At 64.7% G+C, this 20,983-nt stretch overlaps 2 protein-coding genes across 2 annotated transcripts in view; both read left to right on the top strand.

Moving 5' to 3' along the window:
• The window catches only part of LOC104642328 (uncharacterized), a 41,113-nt gene that overhangs the window by 18,184 nt on the left and 1,946 nt on the right, over nucleotides 1–20,983 (top strand). Inside the window, exons 17-21 of the mRNA XM_075747051.1 lie at nucleotides 14,725–15,114; nucleotides 15,909–16,301; nucleotides 17,560–17,686; nucleotides 18,470–18,583; nucleotides 19,567–19,821. Coding sequence (XP_075603166.1) covers nucleotides 14,725–15,114; nucleotides 15,909–16,301; nucleotides 17,560–17,686; nucleotides 18,470–18,583; nucleotides 19,567–19,821 — 1,279 coding nt within the window. The remainder of the gene's footprint in view (nucleotides 1–14,724; nucleotides 15,115–15,908; nucleotides 16,302–17,559; nucleotides 17,687–18,469; nucleotides 18,584–19,566; nucleotides 19,822–20,983) is intronic.
• LOC104631985 (zinc finger protein 783-like) lies at nucleotides 1,012–10,008 on the top strand. The gene is made up of 6 exons (XM_075746977.1): nucleotides 1,012–1,173; nucleotides 1,360–1,758; nucleotides 2,427–2,553; nucleotides 4,355–4,468; nucleotides 4,707–4,817; nucleotides 7,038–10,008. The coding sequence occupies exons 1-6, from the start codon at nucleotides 1,150–1,152 to the stop codon at nucleotides 7,955–7,957; spliced, it is 1,695 nt and encodes a 564-aa protein (XP_075603092.1). The 5' UTR covers nucleotides 1,012–1,149; the 3' UTR covers nucleotides 7,958–10,008.

Below are 20,983 nucleotides of genomic sequence, written 5' to 3'. Positions count from 1 at the left end.
CGCCGCCGCCGCCGCCGCCGCCGCCTCCTCCCCTCGCTCCACCTCGGCCAGGATGTCCGGTTTGGTGACGGCGTAACCTGTCACGGAGACAAGAGCAGGGACGGCTGGTGATGCCGCCGGTGGTGCTGCCGGTGATGCCGCCGGTGATGCCGCCGCGCAGCACCACGGCAGCCGGTCGCGATGGGCCTGGGCTGGCGTTCCCCGCACGGCTCTCCCGTGGGGACGGGGACACCCACAGTCCCGGGGTGACCCCGGAGCCGCCCCGTGGCCGCCCGTTCCCGCCACCCACCGGGCCAGTGCCGCCGCCGTGCCGCCGGCCTCGCTCACGGCCAGGCCGTGACCGGGGCTGGCGCCGGGCAGGACCCCCCCCGTGCCTCACCCAGGGCGACGGGGCGCTCGCAGTCCTCCTTCATGGCACCGGCACCGTCCCGGTCCTCGGGGGGACGCGGCGGCTGCTCCCGGTGCCGCTTCCGGCGAGGCCTCACCTGCGGGAAGGGACGGCGGTGGCTGAATGCTGCGCCGGGCCGGCAGCGACCCCGCGTCGCGGGAAGGGGGAAGGGGCATCGGCCGCGGGGCCGCCTGTGGGGAGCGGCCGGGGCCGTCGAGCTCCGGTGGGGCCGCGGTGACGCGCCGGTGCCGGTGCCGGTGCCGATGCCGTACCTGGGCCGGGCCCCGGCCGCTCCCGCTCGGTCGGGTCAGGCCGGGCCCGGTGCAGCCCCGGCCCCGGCCCCGTCCCCGGCCCCGCCCCGCCCCGCGCGGCCCCGCTGCCGACGGCGGGAGCGCGCGTACCGGCACGCCCGCGCGCGCGACGCCCCGCCCCTTCCCTCTCCGCTCTACCCAGCTATTGGTCCGCCGCCAGCGGGCGCCTCGCGGATTGGCCTAGCCGTCGCCCAATCAACTGCGGGGCCGGGGCCGCGGCCGTCCCTGTCTCCCTCCCCTCCCGCCACCGCCGCTTTCCCCGCTGCTGCGCGGTCCGCCCGCCGCTAGGTGTCGCTGCGGCGCCGCCCGCCGCCGCTCCCAGCGTGCGCCGCGCTCTCGGCATGGCCGCTCTGCCCCGCCGCTGCTGAGGAGGCGCCGGGCCCCCGCCGCCGCCCGCTCCCGCCGCCGCTCCCGCCGCCGCCGCCGCCGCCCGCCGCGCCCCGCAGGGCCATGGCCGACTGGGCCCCCGCTCAGGTAAGCGCTGCCGCCGCCCCCTCCACCCCCCACCGCCGCCCCCTGCCCCGGCCCGGCCCCGTCTCCCGGCCCCCGGCGGTGGTCGGGCCTGTCCCGTTCCCCACCCCACCCCCCTCCCCGCGGAGCCCCGTTCGTTCCGTGGCCGCCGGGACGGCGAAGCCCACGGAGCCGCGTGTTCCCCCGCAGGACCTGGAGTGGGACATGGAGTCCCAGGAGCTGGCCCTGGAGCAGCCCCTGCCCGCCCCCGAGCAGGGCCCCGCCGGGGAGGCCGAGCTGCCGGCCGCCGAGATCTCCCTGACGCTGGTCACCGAGATCCAGGCCGTGGACAGGAAGGTGGACGCCCAGGCCGCCCAGCTGATGAACCTGGAGGGAAGGATGAGGATGGCGGAAACCAAGCTGATCGGCTGCGAGAAGACGGCGGTGGAGTTCGGCAACCAGCTGGAGAGCAAGTGGACCGCGCTGGGCACCCTCATCCAGGAGTACGGGCAGCTGCAGAAGAGGCTGGAGAACATGGAGAACCTGCTGAAGAACAGGAACTTCTGGATCCTGCGGCTGCCCCCGGGGGCGAAGGGGGAGGTCCCCAAGGTAACGGTCCTCTGTCCTTGAAACCCGGTCCTCTGTCCTTGAAACCGGGTTGTTCCGCGCATACCCTGCGCTCGCAGCCCCGTTTCAGGGCAGCTGCGGTGCTGAGCGGGACGCCGTTTCCCTGCAGCGCTGTCTTTCCTTTACCGCTCGGCGAGAAGCACCAGCGCTCAGGTCCCTTTGCGTTAGTTACGCACTGCTCGTTCTATTCGTGCAATCCTTGACAAAGCGCGTCGGCCGCTCTGCGTGGGGTCGCAGACTCCTGAGCGTGGCTGGAGCCGTGTTTGAGTCACGCAGAATCGCGTGGCTCGGCCCCCTGTGTCTGGCGGGTTTGGTAACGTGTCCCCGGTTCCTCTTCAGAGGCAATCGCAGCAGAAACCGCGTTCAAAAATGAAGTGGGAAAAGAGTCCGTGTCGGGCGCTGTGCGTGAGACGGCGCCCGCAGCGTGAGGAAGCTGAGTGGGGGCGAGGTGCGGGCGGGTGATGAGGGAAAACCCCATCGTGTCCCTTGTGGGCAGGGGTGAAGCTGCTTGAGCCAGGCACGGGGGAAGGAGCGGGCGTTGCTGCGCAGAACTGTCCTGTGCGGCGCTTGAGGAGTTTGAATGAGAAAATGTCGCCGGGTATTTTCTTCGAGAGGCAGAAAAACCGAGCGTACGATGCTTCTAATTGCAGGTCCCCGTGGCCTTCAACGATGCTTCGTTTAACTTCTCTGAGGAGGAGTGGAAGAGCTTGAACGAGTGGCAGAAGGAGCTTTACAGGCATATCATGAAAGGCAACTACGAGGCCGTCATCTCGATGGGTAAAGACAAGCTGGGGTTTGCCCTGAGCTGTCCCATGCAGCAGGTTTTCCCAGGGCCTGGCGGAGGGAATCACCGCTGTGCCCGGCAGGACCGGGGAGGGCGGAGGGTGTGCTGGTCTGGGAATGCGTGATGCCGGCTTTCACCAGCAGCCCTGGCCGTTAGTTCAGTCCTCCCCGGTTCAGTTTGACGGTGGATGGACGTCACGAGCAGCGCTGCAGTGACCCTGTCCCCCTGACGGTCTCTGCGGCCGGCAGGAGCCAAGCGAGTGCCTGGGTCGTGAGGAGGAGGGGAAGCGAGAGGACCCTCAGGCTGAGTAAAGATGAGGAAGAGGGGAGTTTCTTTGTGACGCAAAGGTCCACAGATCCACTGCGCTGGGTGCATCAGCCCGCTCACTGCTTAGGGCAGTTACCGGTAGCAGAGGGGTGCCCTGCCTCAGAGCTTCCTTCCAGCCCTTGCTGTCCTTCAGCTGCAGAGCCCTTCCTAAGGGAGGAGAGCGAGTCTCTCAGCTGCCTGCTGCCTTGGTGCTCGCTCTGACCCCAGCCTCGTCACAGGGAACGTTTCTTGGCGCGAGCTGTTGCGGTGTCTGCTCCTGTATTGCCAGGGTTAGAGCCTGGGGAGAAGCAGCGGGTGAAGGCGAGCTCTGCCTTCCGCTTTCCCCTCCAGCGGCTCAGGGCGGTGCGTTGGCAGCTAAATGAACGTGCTTTGCTCGCTCCTTCCAGTCCCGGCTGCGGGAATTCCCTCTGGGCAGCGCGTTGCCTTCGCGAGCACCTACGTGTGTTCTGAGAAATGACCTTGCCTTGGCTGGATGTCTGCGTGCAATGGGTGGGAGCGCAGACGCGGTCCCTGGTAAACAAGTATCTCCTCCCTGTGCTCAGGCCGCCGGTGTGCAGGCTCACCCGCCACCCTGCCGTACAACTCTGGGCGATCTAGGCCTTTCATCCTTTTTTTTTTTTTTTTTTTCCTTTTCTTCCTTTATTTTTTTGAACAGAGGTCTTCTGCAGTCCCTGTGTGCAAGGGAAAAAGGTGAAGGATAACACTGCCCCCCCATTCTCCTGTTTTAAAACCCAATCCTGTGTCCTGCTCTAGAGGTGCTGGAACGTAACAGTCCCACTGAAGGGGATCTGTGGATCTGAGCCTGGAGCTTAGAAAAATGTATCTGTGCTTCATCTGAAGGTTTCCTTTGAGTAATGAGGTTTAGGGGTTTGGCCCTCGCATAAGGCAGACGGATCCACCAGAGCAGCGGTGGAAATGAATACCCAGAGCTCACACTTGTTTGGAAATGAAGTTTTCCGCTCTCCGCCGTAGGAGAGATTGTGATTGTCCCCTCTCCCCCACCAAAATCTGCAAGCAGCCTGTGACTCGGACGAGTAGGATGGAGCGGTCCTGGCTGCGGCAATCCTGGGCTGGAGGGAACCGCATGGGGAGGGCACTTCCCCTGCTGCCGCTGGCTGACAGCTCTGGCGCTGCCCCTGAGCTGAAGTCCCCATTGTAATGGATCCGCGGACCTTAGCAGAGAGGAGAAGAAAGGAAGCCCGGAGGTAAGCACAGATGCATTTTCTTATTCTCCTCCTCACGCTGCAGGCTGGGAGGTGCTCCTCACCTGAGCAGAGTGTGCTCCTGCAGTCCGCTCATGTTCCCAGGGCCCAGACAAGGTGAGCGGTGCAGATGTGTGAGAGCATCTTCTTAAGCCTCTCTTTCCATTACCCGTCATCCCCAGCAGCGAAGGAAGGTTGGTGGGCGAAGGTTGGAGAGCCTCCTGCGAGGGCAAAGGAAATGTTCTGACCCTCTTCTTACGTGCAGATGCTGCCATTTCGAAGCCTGACCTCCTGTCGCGGATCGAGCAAGGAGAGGATCCCAACGCGGAGGATCAGGATGACTCTGAGGGAGGAGAAACCCCTACAGACCCCAGCACTGGTGAGCCATAAGGTTCCTATGGGTGGGGAGGTGGAAGGCAGAAATGTGGCTGCCACTGCCCGCCTGCGCTCTCCCGCTTGCCTCTGCTGTTGAGTTTTGCCAGCTCTGTCCTTGGGTACAGGGGTGACTCTGCTTTCCTGTCGGCTCTTACCTGATGTCACCACCTCTCCCGAAATCCTCTGTACGGCAGCTGGGAGGCGTGAGCGTAAACTCCTGTTGTTCTACCTTCTGTGCGCAGAGTTTTCCTTTCCTGGTCCCGATGACAGCTCGTGGAGTAAATACGAAGAGACTCTGGCTGAAAGCCACGAGGGCTCTGAAGAAGAGGAGAGCATGGAGGTCCCCAGTACATGTGAGTTAGAAGCACAGAGCTTCGTCGAGTGCTGCGCAGAGGGGGAGATAGAGGCGGGCTCGGGCTTTTGGCGCTTGCTGGGGATTATCCGGGGTGAGATCCTGCCCTCGCTGTGGTCTCTGCCAGCCTTGCATCACGGGTCGGCGTGGGAGCTGGCCGGCAGCTGAGGCAGATGGATAGCACACGCGCAGAAGAAGCTGTGGTATGCGAGCAGCAGGCTGTAAAAGCAGCTGTGGGCTGGCTAAGCGGGGCACATCACCTGTACGGTGTCGCATCGCTCCGCAAGGTAGCGTGTTTGGTCAGCCTTGAAGTGGAGACGAGAAGGAGCACACGTAGCGCGGGCAAGCTTCAATGGCGTTGGCAGCAAAGTTCTTAAGTGTCTTTTCCGCGAATGTATAAAGTGATATTTTTCACAGCTTTCTCTGTCAACCAAATGGGAGGCTTCTTGTGGCGCAGCAAAATGCGTGTCCTTGTCACCGCCCTGTCGCTCCAGGTCCCTGCTCTGAAGCATGGGGACATGTGAGCCGCTTCGGGAAGCGTGCCTTGCTAGGATGTGCCTTTGGCCTCCTGGTCTTGTCCTGAGAAGCAGCTGAACAGTTCTGGCTGGTGCTTTCCCAGAATTTCAGCCTGACGCAAACAAAGCGGCCCGTTTTCAAGCCGCACGTTTAGATGCCTGGCAAAGAGACAAGCGGAGGCCGAGCCCCGCGATAGGGAGTGTCGAGCGGTCTTCTCTGGGCGCGCAGATGCTCGGCACAGCTTTACCTTCTCACACTCTGCAGCAGCCTGTGGCTTTTCAACCCTTTTCTCCGCATCCCCAGATCCTCTGGGCTCTTTTCATCCTCCTTTGCCAGGGTCCTTGGCAGTTGCTTTGAATTACCATCTATATCATGGGAGATCCTTCAGGCCCAGGCATGGTACAAGTCCAGAAGGAAAAGAGGTTTTATTCCCTTCCTCTCATTTTTTTTTGCCTTTACCCTAAACCACATGTTCATAAAGACCTGTTCTGCTTCACCTCCTGCTGAGGAACCCACTTTTTCCCTTTGTCTAGCTATACATAGAGATCTCATCATTGTACTGTCTGAGCTTTCCCAGGAAGTCTTTACCAATGATCTGGACAAGGGGATCGAGGGCACCCTCAGTCAGTTCACAGACAACACCAGGTTGGGCGGGAGCGTTGATCTGCTGGAGGGCAGGAAGGCTCTGCAGAGGGATCTGGACAGGCCGGATCCATGGGCCGAGGCAACTCTGTGAGGTTCAACAAGGCTCAGTGCCGGGTCCTGCCCTTGGGTCACACCAAGCCCAGGCAACGCTACAGGCGTGGGGCAGAGTGGCTGGAGAGCTGCCCAGCCGAAAAGGACCTGGGGGTGTTGGTCGACAGCCGGCTGAACGTGAGCCAGCAGTGTGCCCAGGTGGCCAAGGAGGCCAACAGCATCCTGGCTTGTGTCAGCAATAGTGTGGCCAGCAGGAGCAGGGCAGTGACCGTCCCCCTGTACTCGGCCCTGGTGAGGCCGCACCTCGAGTGCTGGGTTCAGTTTTGGGCCCCTCGCTCCAAGAAGGACATTGAGGGGCTGGAGCGTGTCCAGAGAAGGGCAACCAAGTGGTGCAGGGTCTGGAGCACAAGTCTGGTGAGGAGCGGCTGAGGGACCTGGGGTGGTTTAGCCTGGAGAAGAGGAGGCTGAGGGGAGACCTGATCATTCTCTACCACTCCCTGAAAGGAGGGTGCAGCCAGGTGGGGGTCGGTCTCTTCTCCCAAGGAAGAAGCGACAGGACAAGAGGAAACGGCCTCAAGTTGTGCCAGGGGAGGTTTAGATTGGAGATCAGGAAACCTTTCTTCCCCCCAAGGGCTGTCAAGCCCTGGGACAGGCTGCCCAGGGCAGTGGTGGAGTCCCCGTCCCCGGAGGGATTTCAGAGCCGTGTAGATGTGGTGCTTGGGGACATGGGTTAGTGGTGGGCTGGGCAGTGCTGGGGTAACGGTTGGACTCCGTGGTCTTAAGGGTCTTTTCCAGCCTAAACGATTCTGTGATTTTAAGTCAAAATACTGTGGCTTTGTATTCCAGCACGGCTTAGGTAGCTCCCGGGCGGGACGTGCAACCCCGTAGTGCCAGGTACTGTCTTGAGTGTGCAAAGCAGAGACCCCCCTCTGCCCCGAGAGAATTGTGGTCTAAATAACGAGGGAGTTCTTATCTGAAAGAAATGACATGAATGTCTCTGCTCTGCCAGATGAACAGCAGTGTGATGAGGAAGGTCCCAAAAGCCTTGAGCTTCCTAGCTCGTTGGCAGGAAAGTGGGAAGAGGTTTTCTCAAGCCCGGAGGAAGAGGTGAAGCCAAGCGGCAAGAGCCGGAGCGGATCGACCCCGCAGCAGAGAACTGCAACGGGCAACGGGCTGAGGCGCTCCGCTCGCCGTGGGAGAGACTTGGCCAGGAAGGACGCTCCTGAGGACGCGACCGCAGTAGAGGGGCCATACATCTGCTGCGAGTGTGGGGAGAGCTTCCTGGACAAGCAGCTCTTCGCCACCCACCAGAAAGCGCACGCCAGCGAGGAAGCCTGCACTTCCCTGGAGCACGGAGAAAGCTTCAGGCAGAAATCCAAACCAACCCCTACGAAAGCCCAGGGGCCCTCCCGCTCCAAACCGTCCAAGCGCCCCGATGGGGAGAAGAGCTCTGGGTTCAAGTACGGCTTTGTCAGGCACCAGGTGAACAACATGGTGGAGAGACCGTACACCTGCTCCCAGTGCAAGGAGAGCTTCAGCCTGGAAGTGAGCCTTATCTTGCACCAGAAGCTTCATACGGGGAAGGGCGACGGGCCGCTGACGTGCACCTACTGCGGGAAGGACTTCCGAGACCTCTCCAAAGCCATCCGCCATCAGCGCATCCACACCGGGGAGAGGCCGTACCAGTGCACCGAGTGCGGGAAGAGCTTCATCCGGCGGGACCACCTGCTCAAGCACTGGCGGGTCCACACCGGGGAGACCCCCTACCAGTGCCCTGTCTGCGGGAAGCACTTCCGCTACAAAGAGTCTCTGAATTGTCACCAGAAAATCCACTCCCGCAATCCCCGGCCCATGGAGGATTCACAGCACAACCTGGAGTCGGCAACTCAAACCAGCCATTTCTGCGTGAAAAAAGAAACTAAGCAGTAGCGCTGCGGTGGGAGGCCGGGGCAGAAGGGCTCGCGGTTACGATAACGGTCTAGCAGGTGGACGTGCAGCATGATGGGAGGTGAACTTGTATCGCAGTTAATCCATGTGGTCATGCTACAAAGCCCGCTTTGTTGAAGCATCAAAGGAATTCCTCTTAAAAACTCTGATCGGACGGCCTAGGCACCTCTTCGACCCCATGGGGTTCCGTGGGACTTCCATAGCGGCGTAGGCCTTGTACTAGTTGTCCCCTACGCAGGTTTGGATTTTGCCTGTAGAGAATAATCCCGAGCGATTCTCTGGGGTCCGTATTTAGCAGGTGTTTCCCCACCTATCTTTGTGCATATTCAGGAGTGACAAGCTTTCGCTTTCTTTTTTCCACTCGTTTCACCACAAGGCTGGAAGCGCGAGGGAGGGAGGGAGGGAAGGAAGGTGCCATTCCCGGGCAACTGGCCGCCCGCTCCCGTTGTGTTGCCGCACCTCGGACGGCAGCCCCGTGCTGCGAGGCCAGGGCTGGGATGAAGGAAAGAGAGGCGAGGCACGAGACGTGGTTAGGGGCACGACGCAGGATTTGTCGAAGGCAGAGAAGCGGAGAGGAGAGAGCGGCAAAGAGCAAGGTGAGAAAAAGTCGGTGCAGGAGGAAAGGATGGGCAGGAGAAGGGGCTGAGGACATTGGAGCAGGAGGAGTCGGGAAGGGCAGCGTGTGGAGGCGCGGTCGGGTAATGCACCCGAGGAGGACGCGTCTCTGTTCTTCCGAAGGACGTTACCGGCACCAGTCGGGCTGTAGTTTCCCTCTGGCCCAAGGGAACGGAGCCGCTGGTCCGTCACACGAACTCCTGTCAATGAAGGCGATTTTATTATTATTTTTTAACTGGGTTTGGTCTCACACTCAGGTAAGTCAGATGAGTGAAAGCAACTTCTCCTAACCCCTGTAAAGAGCTGTTTGGGTTTTAGTTAATCTAGTAGTAGTTTATTATTATTATTATTATTAATTAATATTATTATTAATTATTATTATACTACAAGGAAACGTGTGGCACTATATTTCACAGTTGATCTAAAACACTTAAATGTATGAGATAACTGACCGGAGTTTTTCAGACGTCTGTGTAAATATTGGTTGACTTCTCGGAGCTAATTGGTGTTGTTCCTGAGGTGGCTGTAAGTGGTGTCTCTTCCGCTGTGTATCGTCAGCTGCTGGTTCGTGATGGTGTTTTGTAATAACTTTTGTAAAGTCTGTCAATACAGTGTTTCCATTCTGAAGCCCGTGTCGGGTGAGTGATGGCAGCCCCGGTCCCCTCGCTGGCCTCTGTGTTTCGTCCTTGCTCGCCCCTCTCCTGCGCCGACGCCTGCGGCACCCTTGCCTGGCACCCGCCTGTTATTTATTAGCGTTTTCCAGGTAACTCGCAGAACTGGTGAACCGAGCGGGCACTGCTCAAGTCTGTTACTATACACGCCGAGCATCCGCGGAGCCAGATCGGCAAAGGAGGCTGCTCGGCACGGCTCGGGCTGCCGTGGTCGGCGGTCTGGCATTCGGGGTTCGTGGTTTTAAGCTTTTTCTCTGCTGCTGCTACGGCTGGAAGCGAACTTCGGTTTTATGCGAGAATAAATGTGCCACGCACAAATAGGGCTGCAGCCATGGCTGAGGAGTCGCCGGCTGCAGCCAGGCTCTGCTGCAGGGTAGAGCCGGGACAGCCACGCGCCGGGAGAAGCACCGGTTTTGTGCGGCTGCGGCGCTGCCCTGAGCCTCGGAGCTGGGACGTCACGGACTGGCCTGACTGCGACAGGCGAGAAGGGCCCTGGTGCGCTCTGCTGAGCGTCCAGCTGCCAACACCGCGGGTTCGTCTCTCGCCAGACAGGGTGGCCTGGCCCCGCGGGGCCCCGTGCCGTCCCGGTGCGGCTGGAGGGACTTTGGCACGCGGGGCCGGGCTCGCTCGTGCTCGCTGCCCATCGGAGCCACTGAGCTGGGCCGCGCTGGCTTTGCATCGCCGCTTCCTCTCTCGCGCGTACCCGAGCTCTTTGTACGGGGCTGCCAATAAACTGTTCCTGCCAGGCCCGGCCCCGCAGGGCAGCGCCCCGTTTTGTCTCGTGCGTCCCGGGGAACAACGCGGTGTCGGCTGGCGGGGCTGAGCCGTGGGGCTGGTGGGGGGCAGCGGGTGTCCCACGGTGTCCCAGCGCTGTGCCCGCGGGGGCTTCTACCCCATTGTCTCACCCCTGCCTGGCCCTGGGGACGTGCCTGGTGGGGGGCTCCCCTGCTCCTGGGGTGGTTGGGGAGGGGAGACCGGCACAGCCCCCCCTGCCCCGAGGCTGGGTCTGGCACCTCTGGGCTGCTCTTGGGGCTCTGCACCCCGACCTCGGCTGTCCCCGTGTTCCCTCTTCCACCCTCCCCCTGCTTGCCCCCCTCCAGTGACCTGGTCTGCAGCTCTGCAGGGTGGTGGCTACAGCTGCAACCGATGCGTCCCAAGCCCTGGCTGCTGGAAGCTCCCGTTTCTCCCCCGTTCCCACCCCGTTTCTCCCCCGTTCCCATCCTGGAGCGGGTACAAGGCAGTCGCCCAGCTCCTGCTCCCCTCTGTCACTGCAAGGAGCTGCCGGCCGTGGCAGGGCAGTGCAGCACACAGGGTGCTGGGGGGGGATCGTGCTGCGCCTCCGGCAGCTTCCCCCCAGCCCAGCGTCCCCCAGGCTCTTCCCTACAGAAGCCCGGCCGCCCTGGGTGAAGGCAGAACCCCCCGGCGCGGGGGACGGTCCCCTCTCCCAGCCCTGCCTGCGGTGCAGCCTGCCCTCCCTGGGGGCAGCCGCTGGAGCCCCCCAGAGCTCTGACAAGGCCCGTGGTGGTGGTCTGCCTTGGGACCAGAGGCGGGACGTGGGCAGGGCAGCCCGTGGGGCCTGTCCGTGGGTCAGGGCCTGCGCAGGGATGTGGCACTCGCAGCCCGTGGGTCCCTGGCTTCGCTGCCGGGCTGGGCTCTGAGGGTGCTGGGGCTCTGAGGGTGCTGGGGCTCCTCGGCCAGCCCAAACCACGCCGGGTGCCTGCAGAGCTGGAGCGAGTGTCCCCGGCTGAATCCCCCCTGCCCCGCTCTCTGGAGCTGCCAGCCGGGATGGGGCTGCCCCACACAAGGGGGGGCGCAGAGATGGCGATGCCTGGGGTGGTGGAGAGGGAGAGGAGGAGAGAAAAGGGGTGAGCGCACGGGACAGCTCGGGGCAGGGGAAAAAGCATCGCCCTGGATCTGGCAGCCCAAGCCCAGGGCAGCTGCTGCAGCTCCGTGCCCTGGCTCTGGCACACGGAGACACCATAAATATACACGTATGTACTTCCACGGCGCATACATGTGCTCTGTGTATGCCAGCCGTGTCCTGGGCTGCGTGTCCAGCAGCGTGAGCAGCAGGTCGAGGGAGGGGATTCTGCCCCTCTGCTCCGCTCTGGGGAGACCCCCCTGCAGTGCTGCGTCCAGCTCGGGGGGCCCCAGGACAAGAAGGACACGGAGCTGTTGGGGCGAGTCCAGAGGAGGCCCCGGAGATGCTGCGAGGGCTGGAGCACCTCTGCTCTGGAGACCTCAGGCTGAGAGAGTTGGGCTGGTTCAGCCTGGAGAAGAGAAGGCTGCGGGGAGACCTTGGAGCCCCTTCCAGTCCCTGCAGGGGCTCCAGGAAAGCTGGCGAGGGGCTGGTGCCAAGGGCAGGGAGGGACAGGCCAAGGGGAATGGCCTGAAGCTGCAGGAGGGGAGATGGAGATGGGATGGGAGGCAGCAATCCTTCCCTGGGAGGGTGCTGAGGCCCTGGCAGAGGGTGCCCCGAGAAGCTGTGGCTGCCCCTGGCTCCCTGGCAGTGGTCAAGGCCAGGTTGGATGGGGCTTTGGGCAAGCTGGGCTAGTGGAGGGTGTCCCTGCCCATGGCAGGGGTGGCACTGGGTGGGCTGGGAGGTCCCTGCCCACCCAAACCACTCTGGGGTTCTGTGGTTCTATACGTACCCATACATCCATGGCTGGCAGCACAGATCTCGGCACTCAAAGGAACACAGCACCAGTGGCCGCATCCTCATCTCCTTCTGACTAATAGCGATGAAGATCCACTAACAGAAAGTAAATATACACAATAAATATACATATACACGTCTCCACGTGTCCAGAGCGGGTCCCTCCAGCAGCCGGGCTCAGGCACGCTCTCTGCCCAGTAGCTCCCCTGCATCCCAGTCTCCCCAGTTGCACAGGACATCCGAGCCCCGGGGCAGTGGCCTTCCCTATCCCAGAGCTGCTCCCGGTGTCCCCCTCCCGCTGGGTGTCCCCCACGGCTGGGGGCTGGGGCTCCCTGGGACAGCCTGGGGGGGCCCTGGGACATGGGGGGGGTCCCCGCCTGCCGTTGCTCCCTTGGGTGGGTGGGGATGGGTGGTGGTGTCCCTCCCCGAGCCCCAAGCGTGGGTGCCAGCGGGCAGCCCGTGCTCCTTGTGCCGACACCGCGGCCGTGCTGCAGCCGTGCCCCCGTTCCGGCATGGCAGCGGTGATGGGATGTGGCCTCGTCCCGGTCCCCCTTGTCCCCTCCCTTTTCCCGCAATCCAGAGGGTTTCCTGCCCTTCCCTGCGTGCGATCTCACCGACTTCCCCCCATTGTCACCCCGTGCCGGGGGTCCCCGAGGTCAGGACCAGGAGCGGGGCCGTGTGCCATGGGGCTGCCGCTGCGCACGGGGCCCTGCTGGGGCTGTGTGGAGGCACGGGGCTGCACCGGGGCTGGGGGGCCAGGGGGGACAAGGTGGGGTGGGATGGGGATGGGATGGGATGGGATGGGGATGGGGATGGGGATGGGATGGGGATGGGGATGGGGATGGGATGGGGATGGGGATGGGATGGGGATGGGATGGGATGGGATGGGGATGGGGATGGGGATGGGATGGGATGGGATGGGATGGGGATGGGATGGGGATTGGGATGGGGATGGGGATGGGATGGGATGGGATGGGGATGGGATGGGATGGGGATGGGGATGGGGATGGGATGGGATGGGATGGGATGGGGATGGGATGGGGATTGGGATGGGGATGGGGATGGGATGGGGATGGGGATGGGGATGGGGATGGGATGGGGATGGGGATGGGGATGGGATGGGATGGGATGGGGATGGGATGGGGATTGGGATGGGGATGGGGATGGGATGGGATGGGGATGGGATGGGGATGGGATGGGATGGGGATGGGGATGGGGATGGGAACGAGGATTGGGACGGGGATAGGGACAGGGACAGGGATGGGATGGGATGGCACAGGACAGGACAGACAGGACAGGACAGACAGGACAGGACGGCACAGGACAGACAGGACAGACAGACAGACAGCTCGGCACAGGATGGACAGGCAGGACAGACAGGACAGGACGGACAGGACAGACAGCATGGCCCAGCACGGCCCAGGACGGACAGACAGACGGACAGGACAGACAGACAGGACGGCACAGGACAGACAGGACAGACAGCACGGCCCAGCACGGCCCAGCACAGCCCAGGACAGACAGACAGGATGGCACAGGACGGACAGACAGGACAGACAGCACGGCCCAGCACGGCCCAGCACACCAAGGGCCGGGCGGTGCCGCCCCCGCAGAGCCCCGCCAGCCCCGGTCCGCGCGGAACCGCGGGGGGGCTCGTGCTGGGCGGGCGGGGGGGGGGGGGGGCGCGCGGTTTCCATGGCGACACCGCCCTCCGGCCGCCATTTCACAGGCCCGCGGGGCGCGAGGCCGCGGGGCGGGGGGGGGCGGGAGCGGTGCGGGCACAGGGGGGGGCCCGCCAGGGGGCGCCCGAGGGTGCGGGCCAGCCCCGCCCCCGGCCATGGCGGCGCCCGACGGTGCGGGCCGGGCGGGGGGAGCTGCCCCCGCGCCCTGTCAGGGCCCCTCGGCTCCCCGCGGCCCGTGCCGCACCGGTCTCCCCCCGGTTCCCGCCCACTCTCTCCCACTTGCCCCTCACAGCCAGCCCAGTGCCCTGGGACCCCCCGGCGCCCCGCATTACCCCCAGTTCCCCCCAGCCCACCCCCCCCGCACCCCCCAGGGCCTTCCCAGTTACTGCTCCCCCCCCCCCGTCAGTTTCCTCAGCCCCGACCCAGTCCCCCCCAGTTCCCCCCCCAGTCCCCCCAGTCCCTCCGCACGCACCCCGCGCTCCCCCCCCCCCGTCAGTCCGGTTGCCCCAGCACCAGCCCCAGTTCCCCCCCAGCCCCTCACCAGTTCCCCCCAGTCCTCCCTGGGGCCGCCCCAGTTGCTGTCAGCCCCTCCCCAGTTCCCTCCAGCTGCTGTCAGCACCTCCCCAGTTGCCCCCAGTCTTTCCCAGTTCCCCTAGCCCCCCCAGTTGCCCCCAGTCCTTCCCAGTTCCCCCAGCTCCTCCCCAGTTCTCTCCAGTCCCTCCCCAGTTCTCCCAGTTGTTCCCCCAGCTCCTCCAGTTCCTCCCCAGTTCCCCCCAGTCCCTCAGCCCCCGCTCACCCCTTCCCCCGCCCCCCCCCAATTTCTCCCCGTCCCCCCCCCGCAGCCCCCCGGTTCCTCTCGCAGCCCCGCCCCGCGCGGGGAACCCACGGGCCCGATCCCGGGACACACACCCACCCACACACACCCCCCCCCCCCCGGGCCGCCGCCGTCGGTTCCCCCCCCGTAGCGGGGCCGGTGGCGGGGCCGGGCCGGGCCGGGCGGTGCCGGCGGGGGGGGGGGGGGGGGCCTCGACGGTGCGCGGCGGCGGCGGCGGCGCGGTGATGCCGTCGGTGCGGCAGGGGGCGCTGCGGTGGCGGCGGGCGCCCCGCTCCGCCCCGCCCGGCGCGGCCCCCGGCGCGGCCCGCGCGGCGGCGGCGGCCCGCCCGCCCCCTGCCGGCTCGGCGGGGCAGCGGCGGGGCCGGAGCGCCCAGCGCGGAGCGGCGGAGCCGGGACCCGGAGCCGCGCTCGGTCTCTCGCCGCCGCGCCCCCCCCGCCCCTACCACCCACCCCGCGCCTTCCCCGGTCGGGTCGGGCCGGGCCGCGCCCCGCCCCGCCGCGCCGCCCCGCCGCGCCCCCGCCCCGCCGCCGCCCCGCCGCGCCGCGCCGCCCCGGGCCCAGCCCGATGCCCGGCGGCGGGCGGAGGTGAAGGAGCGAGCGGGCGCTGGATCCTCCCGGCCGCGGCCCCCGGGGCCCCGGGCAGGGAACAAAGGGCCATGGCCGAGGGGGCTCCCGCTCAGGTAAGGGCGCCCGCCGCGCCCCTCCCGCCCGCCGCGGGTCGCGGCCCGGCCCGCCGCCGCTCGCCCGGCGCCCGCGGGCCGCACGTCGGGGCGGGCCGCGCCGTCGGGGCCGCGGCGGGAGGCGGCGGGGCGGGCGGCGGGGCGGGAGGCCGACGGGGGCTGTCAGCGAGCGGGGCCGCGGCCGCCCCCCCGGGGGGACGGGCAGGGCCGGGCAGGGCCGGCGGCGGCGCGGGCAGCCCCGGGGGGGCGGCGCGCCCGGGCCGGGCCGGGCCGGGCCTCCGCGGCCGGCGGCGCCCGAGCTGCCGTCGAGGGCCGGGCCTGCGCTTCCCGCCGCCCCCCCGCCCCGCGCCCCCACGGCCGGGCCCCGCGGGTCGGGGAGCACCCCCCGCCGCCCGCCGGTGACAGGCCGCCCCCCCCCGCCCCCCCCCCCCCCCCCGTTTCACCGCCCGGTCCCCATGGCGACGGGGCGCCCTGGCCTTGACGGCGCCCGCCAGCCCCCCGGGGTGTCTCCTCGCCGTGCCCATGGCAACCGGGCCCGGCTGTCCCGTGTCACCCCCCTCAGTGTCAGCTCCCCTCCCCGCGCTGTGGGACCCCCCCGTCCCCCCACGACGGGTCCTGTCCGTCCCGTGGGACCCACACGGGGCCACCGCCATAAGCAGCTTGGGGGGATGTGGGGACGTCTGCGCCGCCCTGGGGAGCGTCGGGCTCTGCAGCGGTCCCCCCCCCACCCCGGGGGTCCCCATCACCCTGGGGGTGCCCCCCCCGCCGTGACCCCTGCACCCCTCTGCCCGCAGGCGCCGGAGCCGGTGCTGCAGCCGCGCTGCCCCTCGCCCCTCCGGCCGCCGGCCGGCCCCGAGCGCACCTCGGAGCGGGAGACGCAGACGGCCGAGCTGTCCCTGACGGTGGTGGCGGCCGTGCAGGCGGTGGAGAGGAAGGTGGATTCCCATTCCACCCGCCTGCTCGACCTGGAGGGTCGGACGGGGATGGCGGAGAAGAAGCTGATCGACTGCGAGAAGACGGCGGCAGAGCTGGGGAACCAGCTGGAGAGCAAGTGCGCGGCGCTGGGCACCCTCATCCAGGAGTACGGGCTGCTCCAGCGGCGCCTGGAGAACATGGAGAACCTCCTGAAGAACAGGAACTTCTGGATCCTGCGGCTGCCCCCGGGCAGGAAGGGCGAAGTCCCCAAGGTAACGGTGTCCCGGTGTCCTGGGGTGCGGGAGCCGGGTCTGTGCCCAAAACGCTCCCGAAGGCTTGTGGAGGGCAGGACGGGGCGGGGGGGGGAGACGCGGTGGGTGAGCGGGGACGGCCCTGGCGCAGGTGAGTCGCTCGCCGTCGGGACCTGGAGCCCCTCGCAGCTTCCCAGCGTCCCCCCAGCCGGCACCCGCGTGCGGTGGGAGATGGACACAAGGGGAACGTCCTCCCGTACTCAAGCCGGAGGTTTCAGTTCTGCTTCACCGCCCTGCACACCATGGGAGCGATTTACTCTTTTTTGGTTTACCTCCTTTTGAGACAAACCCTGCAGATTTGGCGGTTCTTTTTTTTGTTTGTTTTACCCCCTTGGTGCTGCGGTGGGGGTCTCCTGGACGGGGGAAGGAGGAAGCGGGGGCTGCTGGTGCAGGAAGTGGGGAACCTCTGGGATTCGGGGGGAGGCAGACGAGCTCCCCAGGCTAGACGAGCATCAGAAGGAGCCCACCGACGATACTCGGTTCCTGTCTGCACTTCATGACCCTCTTGCTAAAAGAAAGTTTGCAGATGGGACCGTGTGGGACGTGGCAATGTGAACATTGCCGCTTTGCTGGAGAGAGCGGAGGGGGTCTGGAAAAGGGGGGTTCACACCCTGACACCCCATCAGTGCAGCTGGGGAGAAGAAGCCAAACACAGCCCGGCTCGCGCATCCTGAATTTATCCTTAGAAATTATTATTTGGCAAACAGGCTTGAAAGCTGCAGTCTGCTCCCGGCCAATTTGCACACAATACCTAACGATAACTGGGAGCCCTTCAGGCCCGGGTAGAGTTTTCCCTGGAGTTCTGGGGTAATTGAATCTGGGTTTTTACGTCAGCTCATCAATAGAGATGAGGTCCAGCCCTAGCGCCCGATTTTTATCTCCTTTACGCTCCCTCCAGACGGGCACAAGCCCGGTCACCTCTGCAGAGTCGTCCCCGCCGGTGCAGGGACCGAGAGGAGGAGGTTGGTGTCGTTGGGAGAAATCACGTTCTGGGCTCCTCACTGAGAACCGGCCGTTTGGCCGAGACCTTTAATCTCGTAGAAAGACGTACCCAGGAGTTGTTTTAAATATAAACCCCAACTTGTTGATGGCCGTGGAGTAGCTGAAGCCTGGTTGTGTCTGAGCGGGAGCGAGCTGCTTACGCCGCCAGCCAGAGATAACGCGCTGGGCTGCCGGGGAGCGAGGCGGGCGCCTGAACCCGTGCTGCTTGTGGTTGCAGGTGCCGGTGACGTTTGACGACGTGTCCGTCTATTTCAACAACAAGGAATGGGAGAAGCTGGAGGAGTGGCAGAAGGAGCTGTACAAGAATGTGATGAAGGGGAACTATGAGTCGCTCATCTCCCTGGGTAAATACGGGGTGTCCTGGCCCTGGCGCGGGGCAGGTCCGCTGGGGCGCCTGGCTGCCCACAGGCTCGGGCCTCTGCCGAGTCCTCCTCGGAGATCCCCTTGAGACCCTAACGTCCCGTTTTAAAGGGAGACTTAAAAACCCGGGAGGATGTTTGTAGTCTGGGTGAGGGCATCCCTCCAGCAATGTCCGGGTTCGTTCCTGGCGTGGGGCCACCCGCGGGCAGGTGGGCTGGAGACCTCCTGGGGCTCCTTCCAGCCAGAGTTACTTGGTGAACAGCCAGCTCCTTCCCCGTGGCTGTTGGAAGGGCTTCCCTGCATCTTCTGGGCCAGCAGCAGCTACCAGCCCATGCACCCCTCTAGAGGAAACTTTGGCAGCGTGAAAAGTTGTCTGCTGCAGTCTTAGCTGCGCTCCTTTGGGGCGCTTCCTGCCAAAGCTGCAGGAGAAATTCTGGCTCTGCTGGGGCCAGAGGTGAAAAGCTTTTGGCTTCAGGAGAACCAGGAATTTGCCTGAGAAGTTCTAAAACCCTGCCAGAAAAATGTATGGGTTGGGTTTCTTCTCAAAGGTAGTTCCTCTGCGCGTGGCACCTCAGCTCCTGCCTCCAGTGAGTCTCCTCCGTCCGTCCAGGGAGCCTGGTCTGCCTGCAGCACCAGGCATTTCTGCCTGCAGATCCTTTGTGGATGCTCCTGAGTGTCCTCACGTGTCCCCCCGAGGCTGGGGAGAGGTGGAAGCCGCTATCAGGACTCCCTGTGCAGTAATCCCTCCATCCTCTGTCTCTCAACAGACTATGCAATTTCCAAACCTGGTGTTTTGTCTCAGATCGAGCAAGGAGAAGAACCGCGGGTCAGGAACGAGCAGGACTTGGAGGAGAGTGAGATGATGACCGATGCCACCGCAGGTGAGACGACAGCTTAGCACAAGGGGAGCCGTAGGTTGCGTTCAGAGGAGCTGCTTGCCCTGAGGCTAAAGCTGAGGGCCATGCGTGAGGAGGTTGTCTTGGAGGAGCCTCGTGTACGAGCAGGAAAGGTTTGGCTGATTGGAGATTTGATGTCCAGGTACGGATAAACGTATCAGCCGGGGCAAGGGGAGCCTGGAGATTTGGGCAGTAGGAGCCATCAGCAAGGGAAACATCTGCAACCAGAGCAGGTCCTCAGGGAGCCGGTGTGCCCAGCAGGAAAGGAGAATCGGATCCCATTGGGAAACCCCACCCACCCAAGGGAGCCGTAGCCTTCCCAAAAAATCCTTTCCGCCCTCTCTGGTTGTGTGGATGGTGCCTGGGTTTATCCTTGGAGCATCCCCCCCGGCAGGGAAGCCTGCTCCCATCCTGCACATGGGGACCCTGGGTGCTGAGGGGTTTCTCCAAGGGCAGGACACCAGGGACCCGAGTCCCAGAGCAACTCCTGCTCTGCGATAAGGGGGCTGATGAGGAGATGAGGAGATGTCCGGGAAGAGACGGTGTCAGCTCCGCTGCTGATCCCTGGCCCCGGGCTGCGGATGTGGGGTCGCTCTGACCCCCTGCCCGGGCTCTTGGTCATGAGGATTTTGAAGTTAAGTCGAGATCATCAGGAAGAGAAAAATCATCCGCTGCTGACCCAGCAGTGTGGCCAGGGCGCACGGGGTGGCAGAGGGGTGCTGAGCTGCAGGCGCCGAGTCCCCAGGCCGGGCAGGGGTCGTCCCCTGTGCCTGCGGAATATCCCAGGCGAGAGGCAGGAGCGTGGCAGGGCTGGCTGAAGGGCAGGGGCCAAAGGGAAAGCAGAAGTGGCCGAGCAAACGAAACCCCTCTGCGGGATCAGCAGCCAGAGCCGGCGGGGAATTTTGCAAACGGTTTCTTTGTCCCGGATCCCGGGAATGACAGCGAGCGGGAATCTCTCTTTGCTGCAGCTGGTATAAGGGTTGTGATCAAAACGGAGGAGCTCCTTCCTGAAGACAGCCCCGAAAACCCTGAGCTGCGCGGGATGTCGGGGCAGTCGGAGGGGAGCTTCCAGAGTCCGGACGAGGAGGCAGCCTGCGAGAGCCCCTACGGCTCCGTCTCTCCTCCGAGGGACCTCCCGGCAACCAGCGTGGGTGACTCCTCCGAATACGTAGCTGACTTCAACGAGATCCAGAGGGTCATCGTTCACCACGGGAGCTGCACAGGTGAGACGCTGAGCCTCGGGGGGCTGTGGTGGGTCAGGCAAAGGTGGGCAAAGGGTTGGACGGAGGAGGAGAGTTAAATCTCCCCAGAACCAGCACCAGAAGGAAAGTTTCTGGCTGCAGCAACCTCAAGAGTGGCTGCAGTGAGACCTCAGGCCGGGAGGAGGACTCAGCACACACGTGGTGGATGTCAGAGCGTGGTCTCTGAGGGCACTCGACCTGCTCTGGAGCGGAGCGAGCAGTGGCTTGGTCCTCCATGGGTGGGAAAAGCCCTTGTTGCACATGGAGAACAAGGGAAGACGTGTCCCAGGCAGCGGTTTAAGGGAGCCCCAGTGAGCCCCTGCTGCCAAAATCCCACCGGTGCGGAGGGCAGGACGTCGGTCGAGGACTCCTGCCCGGGTGCGAGTCATGCGGAGGAACGGTGTAAGCTGCTCGGGCGCTTACGCACCAGACTCTGCTGGAGGAACGTGCGGGGTCCTGCACGCCGACCAGCGTGAGGGCCGCAGGGCAGGACCGGAGGACGGGGAGGAGGGTGGCCGGAGGTGCGTGGTGTGCGAGCTGCCGGGAGGGAAGGGGAAGGGTGAGGTTATTTAGTGGGGAGGTGCGAAGGTGGCACCGGGCGTGTCATGTGTGGAGGTCTGCCAGTTGGGTGGCAGGTACGGGCCAGGTCCTACAGACGTGCCTTGGGGGCGGAGGTGGGAAAGCGGGGAGATGGGCTGTTGGGAACGGGGGGTTCCCTGCCTTCTGGTGGCCTTGTGACGGTGCGACACAAACCAAGAAAGATTGAGTTGGGCTCTTGAGGTCCTCCTCAACTCCGTCTCGTGGATCCCGTGGTCTCCTTGCCATTTCCTAAAGGAAACCAGCCAAACCACCAGTGGGGCTGGAGCTGATCCTGGTCCGAGAGCCAGCGCCTCGGCCGACGCTCGGGGCCCCGGCTGGTGGGGAGCAGGAGCTGCGGCAACACTCTGAGCGGGGCGCGGGTGCCGGCGGCCAGCGCTTGAGCAGCGATAGCCCCTGGGTCCGCACAGGGGAAGCTCCTCGCTGCGAGGAGGGGGGAAGGAGGATGTGGGAATGTGGGTTTTCCCCACGGACCCCTCCGTTGGCGGAGAGAGGGCGGCGGCTTTGATACATCCCGCACGTGGCGGCTGCCTCTTCTGGGGAAAGC

Source organism: Balearica regulorum, chromosome 2, assembly GCF_011004875.1.
Source record: "Balearica regulorum gibbericeps isolate bBalReg1 chromosome 2, bBalReg1.pri, whole genome shotgun sequence".
NCBI lineage: Eukaryota > Metazoa > Chordata > Aves > Gruiformes > Gruidae > Balearica > Balearica regulorum.
The sequence above is the reverse complement of the archived record's forward strand: the minus strand, read 5'-3'. Positions and strand labels throughout refer to the sequence as shown.